The sequence below is a fragment of the Caloenas nicobarica genome, chromosome 20, assembly GCF_036013445.1.
Source record: "Caloenas nicobarica isolate bCalNic1 chromosome 20, bCalNic1.hap1, whole genome shotgun sequence".
Taxonomy (NCBI): Eukaryota; Metazoa; Chordata; class Aves; order Columbiformes; family Columbidae; genus Caloenas; species Caloenas nicobarica.
Window position 1 is genome coordinate 4,150,987 of NC_088264.1, and position 19,016 is coordinate 4,170,002.

At 40.1% G+C, this 19,016-nt stretch overlaps 1 protein-coding gene across 3 annotated transcripts in view; it reads right to left on the minus strand.

Moving 5' to 3' along the window:
• COP1 (COP1 E3 ubiquitin ligase) overlaps positions 1–19,016 on the minus strand; it is a 125,993-nt gene that overhangs the window by 91,458 nt on the left and 15,519 nt on the right. For all 3 annotated transcript variants that reach the window (XM_065648919.1, XM_065648920.1, XM_065648918.1), the window contains exons 7-9: positions 10,341–10,400; positions 8,339–8,415; positions 3,356–3,413 (exon numbers count right to left, since the gene is read on the minus strand). In XM_065648919.1, the coding sequence (XP_065504991.1) occupies positions 3,356–3,413; positions 8,339–8,415; positions 10,341–10,400 (195 nt within the window). The remainder of the gene's footprint in view (positions 1–3,355; positions 3,414–8,338; positions 8,416–10,340; positions 10,401–19,016) is intronic.

Genomic DNA, 19,016 nt, shown 5'->3' on the forward strand with positions numbered 1-19,016 from the left:
AAGGTGCTTTTAGACAGTTCTTGTTTCCTGAATCTTTGCAAATTTACTAATTCCAGCAGCCTCTCAGGCAGGACAGAAAGGAGCAAACCCTGGGGAGTCATATCTTGCATTCGCATAGAGAGACAGAGGCCAAGGATACTGAGCTTCCATCTTCACAAATCAAACAGACTGTACAACAAATAACTCAGAGATCCCTGGCAGACAGCTCATTAAAATATAAACACCTCCTTCTTTTTTTAAAGAGTTAGTTACTGAATTATTTCTTTTGAAGCAGCTCTCCATAAAGCTAAGCAAATAAGGGTAGAAGCAGAATACACCATCAAGTTCAAAGGTTAATTGAAAAGAAGTCAATGAAACAACATTAAAGCCATTTCCAAACCTACCCAATCAGTAATAGTGAGAGATATAGGAAAAGAATTGAAACTACATGAGCAAGTTCTCCTGAAGCAACAGAAAATACAGTACTTCTCATTTTAATCAGTAGTAAGGAAAAGGAACCAATTCCTCTACTATACAAGCAGCATGAAGAGCACCTTGCTTTAGTTGATATTTAAAGTCTCACCTATTGCATACTCAAAGAGGAAACTTCAGAAGATTTGGGAAGCACCAAGCCCCCCAAGGAACATCCCTTACCACGTAAAAGGTCCCTAATGCCACTCAATAACAAAACCCCCTCCACGTACAACTCCCCTCAGTCCACGCAGGAGAACAGGCTGCCCTCCTTACAGCCATCAAGCAAGACAACAAGAACAAAGTATAGAGCCCATTCAAATTCTCTTTATACCTCTATGAACAGTAATCTAATATTTTAGGGAAAAAGCAAGCCAACCTCCAGATGCCATTTCCCGCAAAAGCCCCTGGCTGTACACTGATGTCGTGACTCACACTCGCATGTTGACAGCGCCTACGGTCTATGCAGCTTGTTCCATCTCAAAAGCGACTTTAACCTCAAAATACAACTAGAACACTGAAAGTACTCCTTCGTCAACACCTTTCAACTACAATTTTCTAAAATTTCGCAGCTTTAAGAAATGCTTAACGGAACACTTTTAAAGCATCTCCCTATTAATTTTGTGCGCCAGGCTGCAAGGGCTCCAGCCTCTCTGAGCACATCAGGAGTGATGAGGGCTCAGGACTACTTCAAGCACTGAAGAGCAGTCACTTCAGTCTCAAGTTAAGATGAGCCGCCCACGACACGATGTGAGATATGACCCAAGTCCAAGCCTGATCTGCCAGAGGAACCCAAGTCCACATCAAGACTAAATCACTCACAGTAAGTATTTGCTGTCTGTGCGACACACCTCCTGGGTCTCCAGAGGAATTCTACCCCATAGCAGGTCTCGGGCTGGCACATGGTGACCCAGCTGTGCTGGGGAATCGATCTGCATTAACCCATCTTCATCAGATCCTCCCCAGCTAAGCATTTTAAACTGCTCATGTTTTACCAAAACATCTTTGGAGTTTCTATGAAGTCTCCTCTCTTGCTAAAGCAATGCTGGCAAATGGGAGTTAAAAAAACAACAGGGGAAAGGAGAGAAAACATATCCAAGCAATTTTTATTCAACTACTAAAACTACTATGGTTGTCCTACTTGAGGACATTAGTTAGGATAACTCTGTTATCAAGAGCGATTTTACTGTCTGAACTCCATTAGGTGCTCTGAATAGTCCTCTAACAACTGTGGAAAAGCTTCACGGCTACACAGAAGCTCCTTATTTCCAGCAGAGAAGTACTGCCACTAAATACTACCTGCAGAATTCCCCAGGGCCTATGTGACTTGGCCACCATTTACTTCTGAAGCTCGGCTTCTGGAAGAAAATTGTCCTGTAGCTTTGCAGTATATAATTTTTTCCCTAAGAACGTGTTCGTGAGTAATGCACAAAGTAATTATACTGAGAAAGAAAGCTATGCTCTCCATCCTGGCATAGCTTCTTCCTGCCAGCAGTGCCCAATCTATGATTTTTGCCACAACTGCCAATTGGAAAAAAAACACAATTGAATTTATATTCTTCAAACTCTTTTTATGGGAAAGTCTTGCTGAAATTAGACTACCTGTGAATGAAGTGTTTAACTTCAAGAGTTCTCTTTCAACTCTCCATCCAAACATATATTAAAGTTTAATTCAAAAATTTGCACTAGAGAGTACAGATCTCGCACTCTTGAGGACAAAAAAAGATTATTCTCACGCAAACAAAGCTGTCATACAGAATGACTAGAAAGTCTCAGTTGTTTGTTTTGTGCACTTACCAGCAGTACAGCTATGCTATTAATATTGCCTTTGAAATACAAAGAAAAGTACTGAGACAAGCGGTGTCAGTGCAGAACGAACACACTAAACCATATCAGAGTCCTGAACACAAGATCTCCAGCCACGTTTCCCTTGCGCTCTGAAGTGAGGTGGAGCTGCAACTCTTTATTCAAGCAAAAAATCTCCCAGACCACTGGAATGCCAAGCATTTTTCCACAAATCAACACAGGGAAATTTCTAATTACCAATTAGTTATACAGCGACAAACCCCACAACCTACATGCACACATATATGCACATCAGCCCAAAATTCAGGTGTTTTTTCTTTATATCAAGCTACCCCATCAAACAAGATCTAACAGCACTTCTACCTGTTAATTTCCCAGTTTGATCCAGTTGTGTGGTCCAGCACCACCAGAGAGCACCAAAAGCACGAGCTGGCATGTAACCAACAGTCTGTTTGCCCAAATGACAACTGTTTTAACCTTTCTGAAGCTGTGAGCTGGACATCAGTGTCATCTCCCCAGCCCAGCTGAATCACTCCGAGCTGCGAGACGATGGCCGTGCAGTTTGGCATTCAGGAGACCCTGCAGATCAGACAGTTTGGAAGCTCCCTGCCAAACAGCTTCACAGTACACGCAGCTTTTTACCCTCTGCGTGAATTTGTAATACAGTTTATAAGGCCCTAAATGAGGATGAACTGTAAAACAGCTGTGTGTTTCTTGTTTTGAAAGTGAAGGTTGACACGAAGCTCTTTAAGTCAATGCAAAGTGTCAGTGATTTACCTCCCTTCCGAAATGCTGCCTGCTTGGGAGAAGGGATGAGGAGTGAAAAAAAATCCCCAAATATGACTCTTCCAGAGAGGAGGGAATAAAGTCAGATGTCTAAATATATCACATTGTATTTCTTTGATGGCATGAGGGTGGACACTCGGTCATTCCCACAGCTGTAGTCTTGGCTCCAGTTTGCCCACACAACCAGCTAAAAGCATTTGCAAGACTGGAGTTGACTGGTACCCTGGAGATGGACAGAGTTGTACCCAATCTTTGTCCCACCTCCACGTTCACTCTCCCGTCCCCCCGTGCACAGACACGCGTATTTTCTTACCTGGGAACTGCCACTGAAGCCTGGAGGCTGGCTGTATTCCGTGGAGTCAATAATACTACTGCAAAACCAAAAGAAATAGTCTGCTTAAATCACTGTACAACCATCCTTCATTTTTAATCTGTTTGCTATTCCCCCCTTTGCATCCTGCAACATACTTGCCTTGGAAATCTATTTTACAGACAGGGAACGAGGTTATTTTTCATTTGGGATGGCTTTTTTTTTTTTATACAAGATTCTGCTAGAGTAGAATGCTGTCACACGCAATTACGTGTAGTGCAATCTAATAATTTCAAATTAGAATGCAAAAGCATATCTGTTGTATGAAATATGCAGGATAAGACATCCTGAAAATAACATGCCACCATTGGTTTTCAGTTCTTAAAAAAAAAAAAAGGAAGTTTAACGCCGTGGCATTTGAAACAGCACTGTGAGAAGCTAGAGAAATCAGGTTCAGACAGACACTATAGTATTCCAGACATCTCTGAAGACACACAAAACAGACACGAGTAATGAACTACAGAAATAAACTAAAAAAAAAATACCAACAGCCAAGATTACTACTATTAGAAAAACCTACACCATGTAGCTACATAGTATCTATAATGACACAACATATCTTAAATCACTGTTTTCAAAACATAGCATACATACACAAACTCATTTAAACAGATTTAACTTTCAAAACTACAAAAGGGGCTACTGATATAAGCAGAAAACAGCCGCGTCAGTATCTTTGTACACAAAATATTTAGCTCTCACAATAAGACACCAGAGCCAGATTAATGCACCCTTATCACTCAAATTTAAAATGCTTTTAGGACAAGTAAAGGTTAATACACAAGAACACCATTTTATTAATTACGGAGAACACATTACAAGCATCACCATGACTTGTTTTTAAAATTCTTTATAACTCGCTTCTGCTCGGGCAAAGAAGAAACTGTCAGGGTTTGTTATTCTCAGTCTTACTTGTGAGGTAACCTTAGATTTAAGCATTGCTTGGGAAAGCTGCAGGTTTCTTTATAAGCTTCCAAAACTCTGATATAGGTCTTGGTTTTGTAAAAGATGATTATACCTATTGATGTTTACATAACAGCTGCCAGAACTGACGTGCAGACTTGACATTTTTGGCCATAAAACAAGCGGTTTGGTTGAAACACTGGTCAAGGCACCTGTAAGTCTAGAAGGACAAAAGAACGATACTAGTGCTTAAATATTTCTCTGAATGTTTTAAAGCTCCCCTGGAGGTGGAAAGAAGTAGAAACTGAAGATGAGAGATGATTTTAAAGTCTCATTAGTGGTCAACTTGTAAGGTGAGATTGATTTGGCTTCTGTTACAGGCAAGACAAAAGCTGCAAACCAAGAAAATCTGAGGGATAAAAATCATTACTTGCTGCTAGCTATGGCAAGGGAGAAAACAGCAGAGCTGCTTCAGGCATGGTTGGGGACAATGAACTTTAAATTAGAACGCGGCTACATGAAATAATGAAACACGTACAGCAGATCCTGCCAGGAACAGCGTAAATAAGACACTCGGCTGGAGAGCGATGAAAAAGTACTCTGCTCCGAGACAGGTACAGTGGCAATTAACAGCAAAATACACAGACTTATAGCGTCTGGTCTCGTTTTGCTGCGGGTTGTCTAGTGATGTAAAGCCTTCAAGAGAGCGGACGTCATCTCCCTAACCAGAATACAAATTCCAAGTCATTTCTGTGCAGTGCCTGCAGCTGAGTTAACTGGCATCTGCTTGGATGGTTTTTTTCCTTTTAAAAACAGGAAGCAAATAATCAGAAAAATTAGAAAAGTTCCCTCCGAGTTCTTTCTAAAAAGCTGTAACATTAGGTTCAATTAGGAAACTCAGCTACACTAACATTTATTTAAAAACCTAGAACGACGACAGCAAAAAACCACAGCAACTTGCAAACTATAAATCCCATTTGTTATACCCTTATGGGAGTGGGAGGGGGTAATTAGAACAAATTGAGGGGAAGGAGATCAGGATTTCAATAACTAAATCAGAGTTACCAGGCAACTAATTTTTAGATCAGAATCTTCCCCCAGAAACTCCTATTAGGGCTAGTTCGCTATTGCTGTTACCGCCTGAATACACAGTCATGGACAAGTTGCTTATTTGTATCTCCTGTTTGCACCATTTACTGGTAGCAAAAATAGCACGCACGCCTGTTCAGAAAAACCAAACCCAGAACTATTTGTTCTTTCCCCGTATTCTTCCCCTCTTGTTCCCTATTAGTACACAAGCCCAGAGAGCTGCAGTGCTGTAAACAAGTGTTGTGCTATTACTCAATTTAATGTTTCATCATACCCTGTACAAGCGTAAGAGAAAACACGTGTTTCTTGAAGCCGAGAACGTATTGAGCACGATAGCCGTGCTTGTTTTGTTGCTAAAGAACTTATGAAGGAAGACGGGGGAGGCATAGTAATTTTACATTTTGAAGATGTTAAGAGCATGGGGAAAAAAGCCACAAACAATGAAAAGAAACAGAGAATTAACGAAGCAACCCTGGGATTTAGAGGAAGGAGATGAATAAGGGCAAGTCACTAGAGACCAGATAAAACCGAATGCCAAAGAACTCTATTTTCTCGAACTTTAAATTGAAAGGCCAAAGAGAATTTCTTCCTCTCAGCACGGGTCTATGATAACCTTGTACTATTTATAAGACACATTAGTAAAATTTGATACAATTATATTTCATTAGCAGGATGTTAAGCATAAGTTATATTCCAATTTAAATATACCCTTTTAATTCGCTGATAAGTTTAAAAGTCGCTGCAAGTTTAGTAACATTTTAACATGGAAGTGAAACCATCTCAAACCACATTTATATTTCATCCTTACTGGTCCATAGCATCTCTAAAACACACTTTGGATATTAAATATTTCAGTTAATATAGTGCTGAAAAAAAAAAAAAATCAGCATATTTTAATGCTCCTAGAGTTCTACAGCACTCTTTCCAAAGAGGAATCGGAGGTAGAGTTTTTAAGATACTTTCCAAAATTCACATTTAATGTTGAAAAGAAAGTGAATTTCAAGTGGTGGACCTTTCTGGAATCTGAGTTCTGGTAATTTAATCCAATTGAATTACTTGAATTATATAAAACTGCCAGGATAGGGCAGGGACAGAAGTTACAAGAGTCTGGCAACAATGGATGCCTGTTCAGACACTTCACTCAAGATAAACTTGGAATGCAGCATTATCATTGAAGAACAGAAATGGGATCTCTTCAAGCCAAGAGAAAAAGGCGACACCATATACCCTAGAAAACCCCTGAATATCCTATTATATCACACCCCTGGGCATGTTGTACCAAAGGAAAACTTTAAAAGTTAAAGACACAGCCCAGATGGAACCAGTCAAGCTAAGATTGGGCAAGAAAGAGACTCCATGGTCTAACCCATCACCATCTCCCAGCAGACTTCGGGGGACACGCATCAGCCCAAAGTCACTAAAATATTTTGAACGCTGTACCTTCAAAAGCAAGAACTGAGAATTATTGGCCCTACAACATAAACAGGCATAAAGGAATAATAAGAAATTCTCAGTAGACTAAAACCAGTGTATGTCTCACACGGCAGATTTCCCCCCCCCAACTCTCTCACCAACTCTTGGGCTTAAAATGTTATTCCAGCTTTCAGACCAAAAAGGTTCTTTGGGAGGTTGTTTGTTAGCTTGGCTCAAGTAACGCAGATACATTCCTAGTCGTAAATACAATCTTCTGTTAAAAAAAAGAAAGTTTTCTAGGCCTGAAGATGTACAACATGTAACAAATTCAGCCCAACCATCGCTCAATGTTTCCCCAAGCAGCAGTACCACAAAGCAAACTAAAAGCAATCTATTTAATAGCCAACAACCAGAAAACTAGTAGAACCCAACAAGAATCTCTTCAGCTTCACAAACCTGCTTCTTGGCAAAACAGCAATAACCCATGTCAAAAAACACACCTGCACCCCAAAAAAATTAAACAAGCAGTGAAGTGAATAACAAACACTGTTCCCATCCATCTTGGCCATATTCCTGTCCTCTCCCTCAGGGCCAGCCAAAGCTTCATGGAAATATAAGAGATTCTGGTCTCAGTGTCCAGGAATAGCCAATATTGCTGGGCTCCTTACTAGAGCATTAAATCTCTGTAGGGGAAGAAATCTGATCATTTTTTTTACTTGTGGGCTATTAGGTTTAGAGCTGCTAATTGCAGAAAAGGTACCAGCCCAGTTTTATAATAGAAGTAAACAATTTAGAGGACTCTACTATTAAGACGTAGGAGAGATGATCATTCAACGACGTAACTTGGCCCTGTGAAATCAGAGCTTTCTTACAACCAAAAAACAGGGCTATAAAGAAGCAGAACACTTCAAACTCTGGCACTTGCAACTTGGATATAAGCAGCATCTGGAATTTTATCATCAAGAAACCGGACTAGGCAATATTCCAGCCAAAAATCCACATTAAAAACATTATTGGAAAAGCATTTCATTAAATCAAAACAGACAGCAGATAAACAGAATCAATAGGCTGCAAATTTTAAATTTTGAACCCATACCGTTAGCCATTCACACTGAGTGGGGAAGCCAGAGGACACCGATATCATACAAAACCAAGACTTTTCATATGCCAAGCAGAACAGCATAATGTTTAGAAAAGGTAGCATGTATTTAACAGTAAGATTTTATACCACAGCAAAGGCTTATAGCTCAAGTTAAATAATCCACGCTAAATTTAAAACCATCAGCTTCCCGCAGCATCTGGTTTAGAGCAGACCGCTCATCCAACAGCAGACCCAGATGGCTTTTTCTTCACTGCTTTGTTCACATGAAGTTCGTACCAATCCAAAACAGAACAGGAAAATATTGCACGGTACTCAAAACCTAGTTTTGCTGGTGTTTTGGGCATGGCATGGACACAATTAGAAGGTACAGTGCAACATGTATGGCTTGAAATTCAAGTTCTGAGTTGCAAAGTGCGTACCTGTGTGAAGGTGAAGGAGCCTCGAACTGCGGCACCGTACTGTCCTCGCTGACCGGGGAGTACAAACCACTCATTTCCTGAAACAAAAAGCCACATTACAGCAAAGCTGACAAAACATGAACAGTCGGCACCTTCTCATATACAGTGTTCGCATAGTAATTTTATGTTTTTCCAAATACATAACCAATTGTATCTACGTATATTCAACTCTCACCTAGAAGTCTTCACTATACCTGAAGAAACATTGATTTTCTCATTTTTTTTTTTTCCAGTTATCATTCCAACTGGGTTTCTGAAATCCTACAACTGCAGTGCTTTTTGCCCCAAAAGAGACATCTCTGGAGTTTATACTCAAAAAAAAATTAATGGATTTGGTTAGCATCCAGTTGTCTCTAACTCCGCATCTCCTTTAAACAAGGCAGAACGAGCAAGCTGTAACTGCATTTTTGAGATACATACAAACTTTTATCTAATAGCCTTCACGACTGGAAAATAGTGCTGGATATGGGTCAAGGCAAGAACAGCCACAAGAAGAAAGGGCAAAGGTGGTACCATGCCCCAGACTTAAAAGAGGATCTATCAGTCTTCTGTGTGGCAAGTGCACAAGAGACAAAACCCTGCACACAAACCTGGCTTTGTCACCACCAGACTAAATCACTGCTATGTACCCAGTATGAGACTGCACCTTTCATCCCTTTTGAGAAATGGAAGCTACGCAGGACACCGCAGCTCATTAGTTAAGGGGGCAATAGGTTTCAGGACAACATTACTAGTGCTTTTCATATTCCCACTAGGTACCCGTTAGTTGTTAGGTAGAAAAGCAGGCTATTTGTGACAAGAGAAATCCCAGGCTTTAGAGGTCAGAACCAAGGTCACTGTCACACACCAGATACAAACCCCAGCTGCAGCCCACCAAAGTGACTGATTCAACAGCAGAAAAGCAGGTAGCCAGATATTCTCTGAGGGATGCCACAGCTTTGGGAATAACTTCTCCTAGATCTGAAGACCTGTCTTATCACTCTCAAGGAAACATGCTAAGGTATATTTATTTCCCAAGAGCCAAGAAACATTTAGGGAAATAGGTCTGAAAAATGCTGTTATCTACCAAGTTACGATTTGTGTAGCTATCAGCTGAAGGGAAGTTCCTGCAGTTGTCAGTTCTATTTATATTTGATAATTCATTAGCATGCATATGAAACAGAAGTGAAGAAATTTGAAAGGCTTTTGGGCAATGGCTGGGGGCTCCTGCTTACTGCTCGAGATGAGCAATAGATGCTGACCTGCAAACTGATTCTCAGGAAGCTTTAAGGAACACTATTTAGAGATATGGTGGCAGGAAGCATTCCCGAAACATCAGTTTCCTACTCCAAGATCAAATCACTAGAATGATTAGAGGAAAGGACCAAGGAGAAGCCTAAAAACGCAAGGACAGAAAGGATGAGCTGATGGGTTTACAAATACTTGGAGAGTAATTCTTAGAAATGTCGAGATCCCTGTCAGTAAGGAGTTAAATTAATTATAATCAGGCAGTAGCAGATTGCTTGTTTTGACATACAGCAGGAGCTGGTTCTGCTCCTACCCAGTCTCTGCATTACATCTCTCTTGTGCACCCCCATCACCTCCCCATTTTAAGAGTGGCATGCTACTAAGATTTAAACAACCTGGGCAAATAGCCAGAACACTGCAATGTACAAAAATCCTAAGTTATGATCAATACACTGACTGTTGATTCCCAGCAACTATTCTAAAATACTTATTACCCACACGAAGAAATGGAAAGACACAATTACAGAAGAGCCACATTTCAACGAAGCTCCCTCTTACCAACTTGCAGCTCACACGCATCAACTAAATGAACAAATTAAAGAAAGAGCATCATCTGTTCATTTTCCCATTACTGACTCAAATGCCATGAATTTAACACAGCAGCCCCACAAGGAATGCAGACAGCTTGATGAAAATGAAAAATTGCCAGAGTCAGAACAATGTCTGGGCACCTCACCTCTACTCGTTTAATATCTTCTTCCAGAACACTTAGCTCCTTCTGGATCTGCTCCAATTGCTGTGGATAAGAGAAGAGGAGAAGTCTAAATCAATCTGCACTGCAAGATAAATGTCAATCTTTTCAGAGAGGAACCTGAGCTATCTTAACTGCTACACAATTCAAAAGTCACTAGGCAGAAAGTTCATATGCATAGATTAACATAAGTGCACACGCAACTCACATTTAAGACAAAGATGCTATTGTGAAAACAGTGCAAAACAAGAGCACGAGGTACTTTGATATCAGAGACCAATATTATTCAAAGTAATACTATTATGCTCCTCTAATATCTTCCATGCAAGGTATCTATAACTGGTTTCCAAACACTGAACATCATTAGAAAAACAAACAAACCACCATGAAAGAGACAGTGATCGTTCCACCCTTCAACAAAACACAAAGTGTTTTTGCTAAAAAGTATCAAGAATATTTCTCTTGCTAGCAGTTAATGTGCCAATTACCAATTTAAAGTCATCGACAACATTTTAAGATTGGCCAAAACACCTCTTATGACCACGGAGAGATTTGCCCCGGCACCAAGCAAGTGCCACATGGCATTTCTTTCAAAGGTGTGACACTTACCTTGGATGACACCATTACCTACAGTCAATTTGAGGGCTGCTCCCAAAAGGGTCCACAGGGAACATCCCCTCTCATCAGCCAACATCCCCTTTCCCTTCTGTGTGTCACGTGTAGTATTTTTCAGGTTTTTGCAGTTACTTTTCAGTCAGTAACCTGGCTTCACTCATCTGTGAAGCCACATACTTGGTGATTGTTCACCCCTAAGGAAGAGCATTGCCGCTTTCCAGCTCTAATTCCCAGCAGCATTCAGCAGACGTGTCCCATCCAAACACATGCAAAGCTTACACCCAGCCTTGCAGGGCTCCAAACATACACTTCTCCAGGTGAAAGCTCCAAGTCCGGACCTAAGCAGACAAAACTCAGCTCTGATGCAAGTCTGGGTCACTAAGATGCACAATTCTAATGAATAAATTGAGACCTGGAAGCCCACCTGACCCTCCCCAATTCACAATAAAAGCCTACAGGCAATGAGCACTGTGGCATTTGACCTGAAGCTGTTACCAACTTGGCAAGTCCACCAAAAGCTTATTAAGCACAAGACATTCTCTAAAGGCCAGACGGATTTGTCTTTTTGAATTTACAAGGGAATATTGAATTGCCCAAATCCAAAGCTAGCCGGTACTGCAAGACGTATTACTCTTAGTGTGACACATTCCAAGAATATTTGGCAAGCTGCTCCCGAAGACTTATTCACTCGAGTGCTTAAGCTTCATCCTTTAAGTGGCAGAAAGTTTTGCTTAAACAAAACCACATTCACCACGTGCTCTGCAATAGATAATCCACCATTTAAATTTACCTTTCCAACACTAAAAAAATAAGCTTCTGTCCCTGAAGACAGACGAAAGGACTGCTGGGTCCACATCTATGTGTAACATGGCTCCTGCTTCTTTGGAATGAGATGACATTGTTTTTGCATCCTAATCTCTCTACTCTGAAGATTTCCATTTATACTTAATTTGAGTCGGAGACAACACAAGTTTAATGGTTTAAAACGAGACTGCCACAGATAATTTACAAACCACTACACCATAACAGATAATTCCATTTTCACTTGTGAAACCTACAGCAAGAATAGCAGGTGGTGCTATAGTTCCAAGATTAGTGGTGAAGTTAAGTGACATTTGCACAGCACCGGTCCTGCACGTACTCAGCTCTAGCAGACAAATACCATTAGTCCCCCACTTTCATAAATCCCATTTAAAAGGAAGTTACAAAAACACTTAGTTCTAAAATTACAGCAAGGATATCCGCTATTCTACAACATACTGGCTTACAGTCAAACTGGACAACTGAAACATAATTGACAGTTGTTGCCATCACATAAATAGGAGATCTTTTCTATAGGAACAAGAGCAGACACCTTCTTATTAGCCAACTTTTATTAACTACTACACAGAGCCAAAAGTACGAGCTCCGGGACTTCATTTACTAATTCTTCCTTCCATTTACACTAAGGCAAGCAATTTGAACCTACCATAAACTTGCCCAATAGTAGCAAGTCTAAAAACTAGGCAAGTGTGTTTCATGCTTATTTTAGGAAGCGTCTTCTCATACCATCAGCAAATGAATTATTAATGCCCACATTGAGATTTTTTGGTAGTCTGGCTCAAGCATTTCATGGTTTAGCTTTAATCCGTCAAAGACCTTATATCAGTTCACATTCATTCCAATTAAACTTTGAAAAATGAGACTACTGATTTATAATTGCCAGCCACTGAGGGACATTTAAGGAAAGTTAACTGAATTATGGTCCTTGCAGTATATCCAGATTTATGGGTCCTTAATTTGATTTTCACTACGTCGGGCACAGAGATCAAGCCAAGTCCTGTCCCAACGATGGGCAGAATCATACCTGTCAAACTTCAGATCAAGTCAGCAAAAACTCTTGGAAGTAACACTGAAACGTACACTAAAATAGAAGCAAATACTATAAACTCTCTTCTCAGACAGATGCTTTCCCAGAACTGAAATGGCCAAGTGGGCAAGGAGAAGGCTTCAACTCAATTTAAACTTCATCACTCCAGCTCCGCTGAGCGAACTACGATAAGTAGGTGTATAACATTCTGGTCCCACGTTTCACACACACGAAAGAAAAACAACAAGCTCAAAATACGCAGCATTCTTTATAATGTCTGGAAAAGGGATTTCAGACATTCAAGTCAAGCGCAGCTACCACAGGAGGAAACACGGACTCTCATATTGTTCTTTTTAGGTAACCTTTCAGATCTAAAGCCCTTTCACACCCACAAGGTAATACCCCCAGAACTCCCTAGTTTGAGTCTGAAGCTTAAACACAGAGTTCAAAGATAATTCTCAGCCCTGGACTATGTGGATGAAGGGAAATCCCCTGGTTAGAGTTGCTCAGAGACACCCTACCATGCTACTGAATTTTCACATAAGGGTGGAAATACTCATTTGAACTTAAATATTACTAAACGCCATGTCACAGTCAGTTTGATTTCAGCTGGCTATCTACTAATGAGGCTTCAACCTTGGGCATCCTGTTTTTCCTGGACCGAGGGCCCCCGGGAGGCAGTGACTTCATCCTTTGTGTTAGTACAGCACAGACAACCATCAGTCCTGACTTGGTCTCCTGGTCCACGTTCTAAATGTTTGCAAAAAGCTAAAAGCTCAGCAGAGCCTCCCAGTGACACAGAGACAGCCTAAAAAGAAACAGCCTAGAAAAATGCATGAGGGAAAGAATCATGTACCCGTGACCAACTGCCTTTCCAATTCCAGATAAAGCACAAGCAAAGAACAGCAGAAGTTATTTTCTACAGAAACGCTGTGAAGTCACCAACACTATTCCACCAACTGGCTTTAACAGAGCATCTGGATTCACACTTTTCAAAAGCTCACAAGTCCACATTGTGTTCAGTCACACACCTTCAAGGTTCTGATCCCAAAACCCTCAAGCATTCATCACAATATACACCATAGATCAAGACAAACAGATGAGACTTTTACCAAAGGGAGCATTTTTTTCCCCTAGACACACACAGCCATTGCACCAACCAGCACGGGGTAAAAAGTATCATCTGTCCAGCTGAGGAGGATAAATTAGGGAGTCTCTGTAGATAATTCCCTCATCCTACCCCACAACTTCATCCATCCAACACAATTTTTCCCACTTCTTGTTCTTCCATCAACTACTGCTCTAGCAAACTTGAGTGTAACCTTACATATCAATAGCTGAACCTCTCCTAAAGGTACCCAGTGAAACTAATGTCTTCCCAGAGAACTCAATACCTCAATCACAACTCTACAGCAAGGAAGATCCGTTTCTCTCTCTAGAAACCAGTTTTATTAGGTTGGCGCAAAAGTAATTGCGGTTTCAGACCGTGAATTTTAAATCATAACTAGGCTCAAACACATCTTTATTAATCAAAATAGGAACTGCTACAGTCAACACGTTTTTGCAAACGAGAAATGTTTGTTTATTCCTGTAGCGTAAAAATCCCTGCTTCAGGATTCGACAACCTCTTGGAAAGCGTTTTGTGCATCCTGCTGGTTGTGGAAGCGTTTTCCCTGTAAAACATTGTTGAGATGCTTGAAGAGGTGGCAGCCGGTTGGTGAGAGGTCAGGTGAACACAGTGGATGAGACAAAACTTCATAGCCCAATTCCTTCAACTTTTGAAGCATTGGTTGTGCGATGTGTGGTCGGGCGTTGTCATGGAAAAGAATCGGGCCCTTTCTGCTGACCGATGTCAGCTGCAGGTGTTGCAGTTTTCGGTGCATCTCACTGATTTGCTGAGCAGACTTCTCCGATGTAACGGTTTCACCGGGATTCAGAAAGCTGCGGTGGATTAGACCGGCACAGAGCACCGAACAGTGACCGTGACCTTTTCTCGGTGCAAGCTTGGCTTTGGGAAGTGCTTTGGAGGTTCTTGGTCCAACCACTGAGCTGGTCATTGCTCATTGTCATATCAATTCCACTTTTTGTTGCACGTCTCAATCCGATTGAGAAATTGTTCGCTGTTGTTGCATAGATGATGACACTTCAAAACGACAATTTTTTCGATTTTTGGTCAGTTCATGAGGCACCCACTTATCAAGCTCTTTCATCTTTCCAATTTGCTTCAAATGCCAAACGACTGTAGAACGGTCGATGTCAAGTTCTTCAGCAACTTCTCGTGTAGTTGTGAGAGGACCAGCTTTGATGATTGCTCTCAGCTGGTCATTGCCACCTTCTGTTGGCCACCACTGAGCTCCTCATCTTCAAGGCTCTCAAACCACCACCGCACTGCACATTCGTTAGCAGCTCCTGGGCCAAAGGTGTTGTTGATGTTGCAAGTTGTGCCCGCTGCTTTACGACCCACTTTGAACTTGAATAAGGAAATCGCTCTAATTTGCTTTTTGTCTAACATCATTTCCATAGTCTAAAATAAATATAAAATAAACAGCAAGTAGTAAGTCAGTAACAAAAAAAAGCAAGAAAAGCACATTGAAATTATGTATAACATAACCACATTTAAGAATGCATCCAATATCAAATGGCAGATTTCAAACATGCAAAAATTGCAATTACTTCTGCACCAACCTAATAATTCTTGTCTGTATCTGGGTTGTCCTTCCATTATTGCTTTGGATACAGAGTCTGTTATAACATACAGGGCAACTAGGGCAAGGAAGCCATATTCAGAGTTTAAAGAGAATCTAGTCTTTCAAATTAATTGCAAATGTCACTTATTTTGACATAACACTTCACTGTCACAAAGCCTTTGCACAAGTGGAATAAGGTACAAGGTTTGTTTCAGTATGAAGACAGGAACACCCGAGCCTGTGCAAGTTACTTCCATTGGGAAAATATGGCATCCAAGCCTTTTAGACACATGGGCAGTCCACCTATAACAAATTGATCTGCAGGAAATACTTCTTCCCTGATCAATACTTTCTCCAAATGGTAAATGTTTCCTCTTAGCTGGGGAAGAGCTAAAAGGTTTGAGAACAGCATCCTGGTTGAGCTGCTTAACACACAGAATTCCTAAGGGTAGGAAGAAGGAGATGCCTAGCTGATCAAAACCACATTTTATATCTTGAATTTTCCTGCCCCTCACTTAAATCCTCCTGCTTGGGTTGCAGGGGTGATGCTTTGAAGGCTTACTGATAAGGTCTGATAGAAAAGTGTCACAAGAGAAAGATATCCAGGGCAGGGAACAAAGCTGTCTAAACATGTAGATTAATCGCCTTAGTGTTTAATACATCACTATACCTGCTACTTCACTCCTAGTATGAGGTTGCCCCCTCTTTTTGGAAAGACCTCTCCACTGCAGTAATGAGACTCAGCTATTATACACTGATGCTTATATGATAATCTCTGGCTTGCTGCTCATACACTTGCTGCATCCTTGGCTTATCATCCCTGCAGTCAGAGCTCACGTCTCTCACTGAGTAGCTTAGAAATGCAAATAGATTTAAAATACCAGTTATTTAAGTGCAGCAGATAGGAAAGAGATTACTATAGCTATAAATTTACCTCGGGAGTCCTGGAACGTAATCAAGACTATATGACAACATAAGAGCATGACTGACTTCTAGTTCTGTCACCTCCTCTTGCTTACTCATTAGTTCATCCATGTGTGTATGCGCAGAACAGTAAGACTTGACAGGTGAAGTGATTAACACAAGGTAATGACATCCCTGGAGAATTCATGCTTATAATTCCCTGCAATTATCCCACAATAACTAATAACTCCTCGTATTTTCTGTATTTAACATGCTTGCAATATGCAGTAAGTGAAGACAGCCGGATAGATACGTGCATTCGAGGCTGAAAAGAATGATGATGATTCTAAAATGCCGAACAGGGCTCAGTGCCACAAACCTCAGACATTTCAGGATGACTTCTCTGTCCCTGGACATCCAACAGCTGAAAACAGCCCCCTTTCTTTAGTAGATATGAGAAAGGTCTTGTTTGTTAGATATGAGACTTAATATGACATTATTAAAAAGAAAAAGCCCACAAAATACAAAAATAAAGTGACAGCTGCCAAGAGAAGCATGAATGCATCTGGGGAATATCACCTGTATGTTGTAGAACTTGATTTGTGATACTAATCATTAAGCTCAGTATCCTCCTTCAGTAAGCAATGGTGCTGCTTTACAGAAATAACAAACATTCTCCACTAAGTAGCTGCGCTAACAATGTTTTAGGACAAATTATATATGATATATATATAGTGGTGTCTCGCTTCATTTGGTATCATTCAAATCCCTGATAAGACAGTACGCCTTTTCTTTTTTTTGAGTTACAAATGTAAAACCAGGGAGAACTTTTTGTATTAACTGATATCAGCTCTCTTGCTGAGTGTTCAAGATGAGAACATGTGATCATATAAAAGTAAACAAAGTTAAACTTGCACAAATACTTACGCAACACAGCTAAGCTAATGGTATCAAAACTCTGGCATGAAAATATGAATTAAAAAAAAAAAATCACAGGTTGTTGCATTTGGTTTCCTTCAAAAAAAAGAATAAAAACCCAAAGTTAAGTATTTCATTATTAAATGTGACCTTCCAGACTCCTTGAATCTTTGATTTCAACAAAACAGACTGCTGGATCAAAATCAAAAATTGTGCATTACATTAACTGTCCATACATATGGAAAGGCACACAGCCATGCTAAGTTTGCCTTGGAGACAACCAGCTATTGTGGATGATCAATACATTTCTCCCCACTAAAAGTATCTGGTATTTTGTTGAAAAAAATATTTTCACGCTTTAGCCATTTGTTTTCAATCTTCTTCAAAGTAAGATTTTTTTTTTTCTCCTATTACTATTGCAAAGGATTTGGGTTTTTTGTCATATTGCCATAGATTCAAAACAAAATATATAAACTTAAATGAAAAAGGACTTGCAAATACCTTTGTGCAAAAAACATGTAGTAGATTTCAGCTTGAAAGATCAATGTTTTGGAAAGTTATGAACAGATCAAACCAGGATTTTTAATAGAAACTTCTGCAGGTGCTGAACCTCACATTTATCTTCTAGAGAAATGATGAAAGCACAAGAAAGAGGCATTTGTCAAAATACTTGACTATAGCAATATTCTGAATTCTTAAGTATAAGGCTATAAAGATACAGCTTTCTTCCAGCTCTAAACCCCCTCCAGTAAGCTCAGAACTCATCATTTCATGAAGGCAGGAGAAAAAAAAACACAGCAAACTTATGAGTGAAGTAAGCAAGAAAAGTTACAGGTGGTTAACTATATACCCTGAACATGTTATAACATTATACAGGCACAAGAACTCTAAGGCAATATGTGTATTAACTAACAAAATACCTACTCTCCATGTAAGAACCGGAATCACGTAATAAATTAAACCTGTTAATAAAGTCATGTAATAATATTCAGAAGCATATTAGGAAACACGATTACCAGGCAATTTTACATTCCTTTAAACAATGAAAGATTTGAATCAGGCACTCTCAGCCACACACAAAAGCAGCTTTATTTTAATTTATTAAGAACTTTGCAGTTATGGCTTACTGAATGAAATTGCAATTGCCCTGCAGTCATGTTTACTAGAATCAGGTTTGGATTAGGAAAGGAAAAAGGGTAGTGTTCCTCTACATAATAAAGCCTGCTTGTTTGACTCATAGCCGTGGTCAACACATTGTAGAAATGTTCCAAGGTCCACACAGGTCCCTTGAATTCCATTCTTATTTTTAAACAGTCACCTATTAACAGCACCAAAAGAAATTATGGTAAACTTCAAAGCATCAACTGGCTTAATTTGCTTTATGGGTATAGCTCGATTGCTGAAGACAGATTCTGATATCTTTCTAAAACTATCCTGCTGACTGGTGTGTATTTTCCATGCTTCTAATGTTTCTTACCTTTATCAAGCAAAAAGAAAGATTGCTGGCAGCAAGGCTGACAAGGCCTTGTTTCCCTCAAAATAAATGACAAGGCCAGGCACTAACCACTATGGCAAGGACAGAACTGACAGGCCTGCACAAAACTCTTTGGAGATGTGACAGTTGGCATTTTGTGTTGGAATATAAAGGGGGTAAGAAATAACATCAGAGGAAGTCCTGGCAACAGAGGG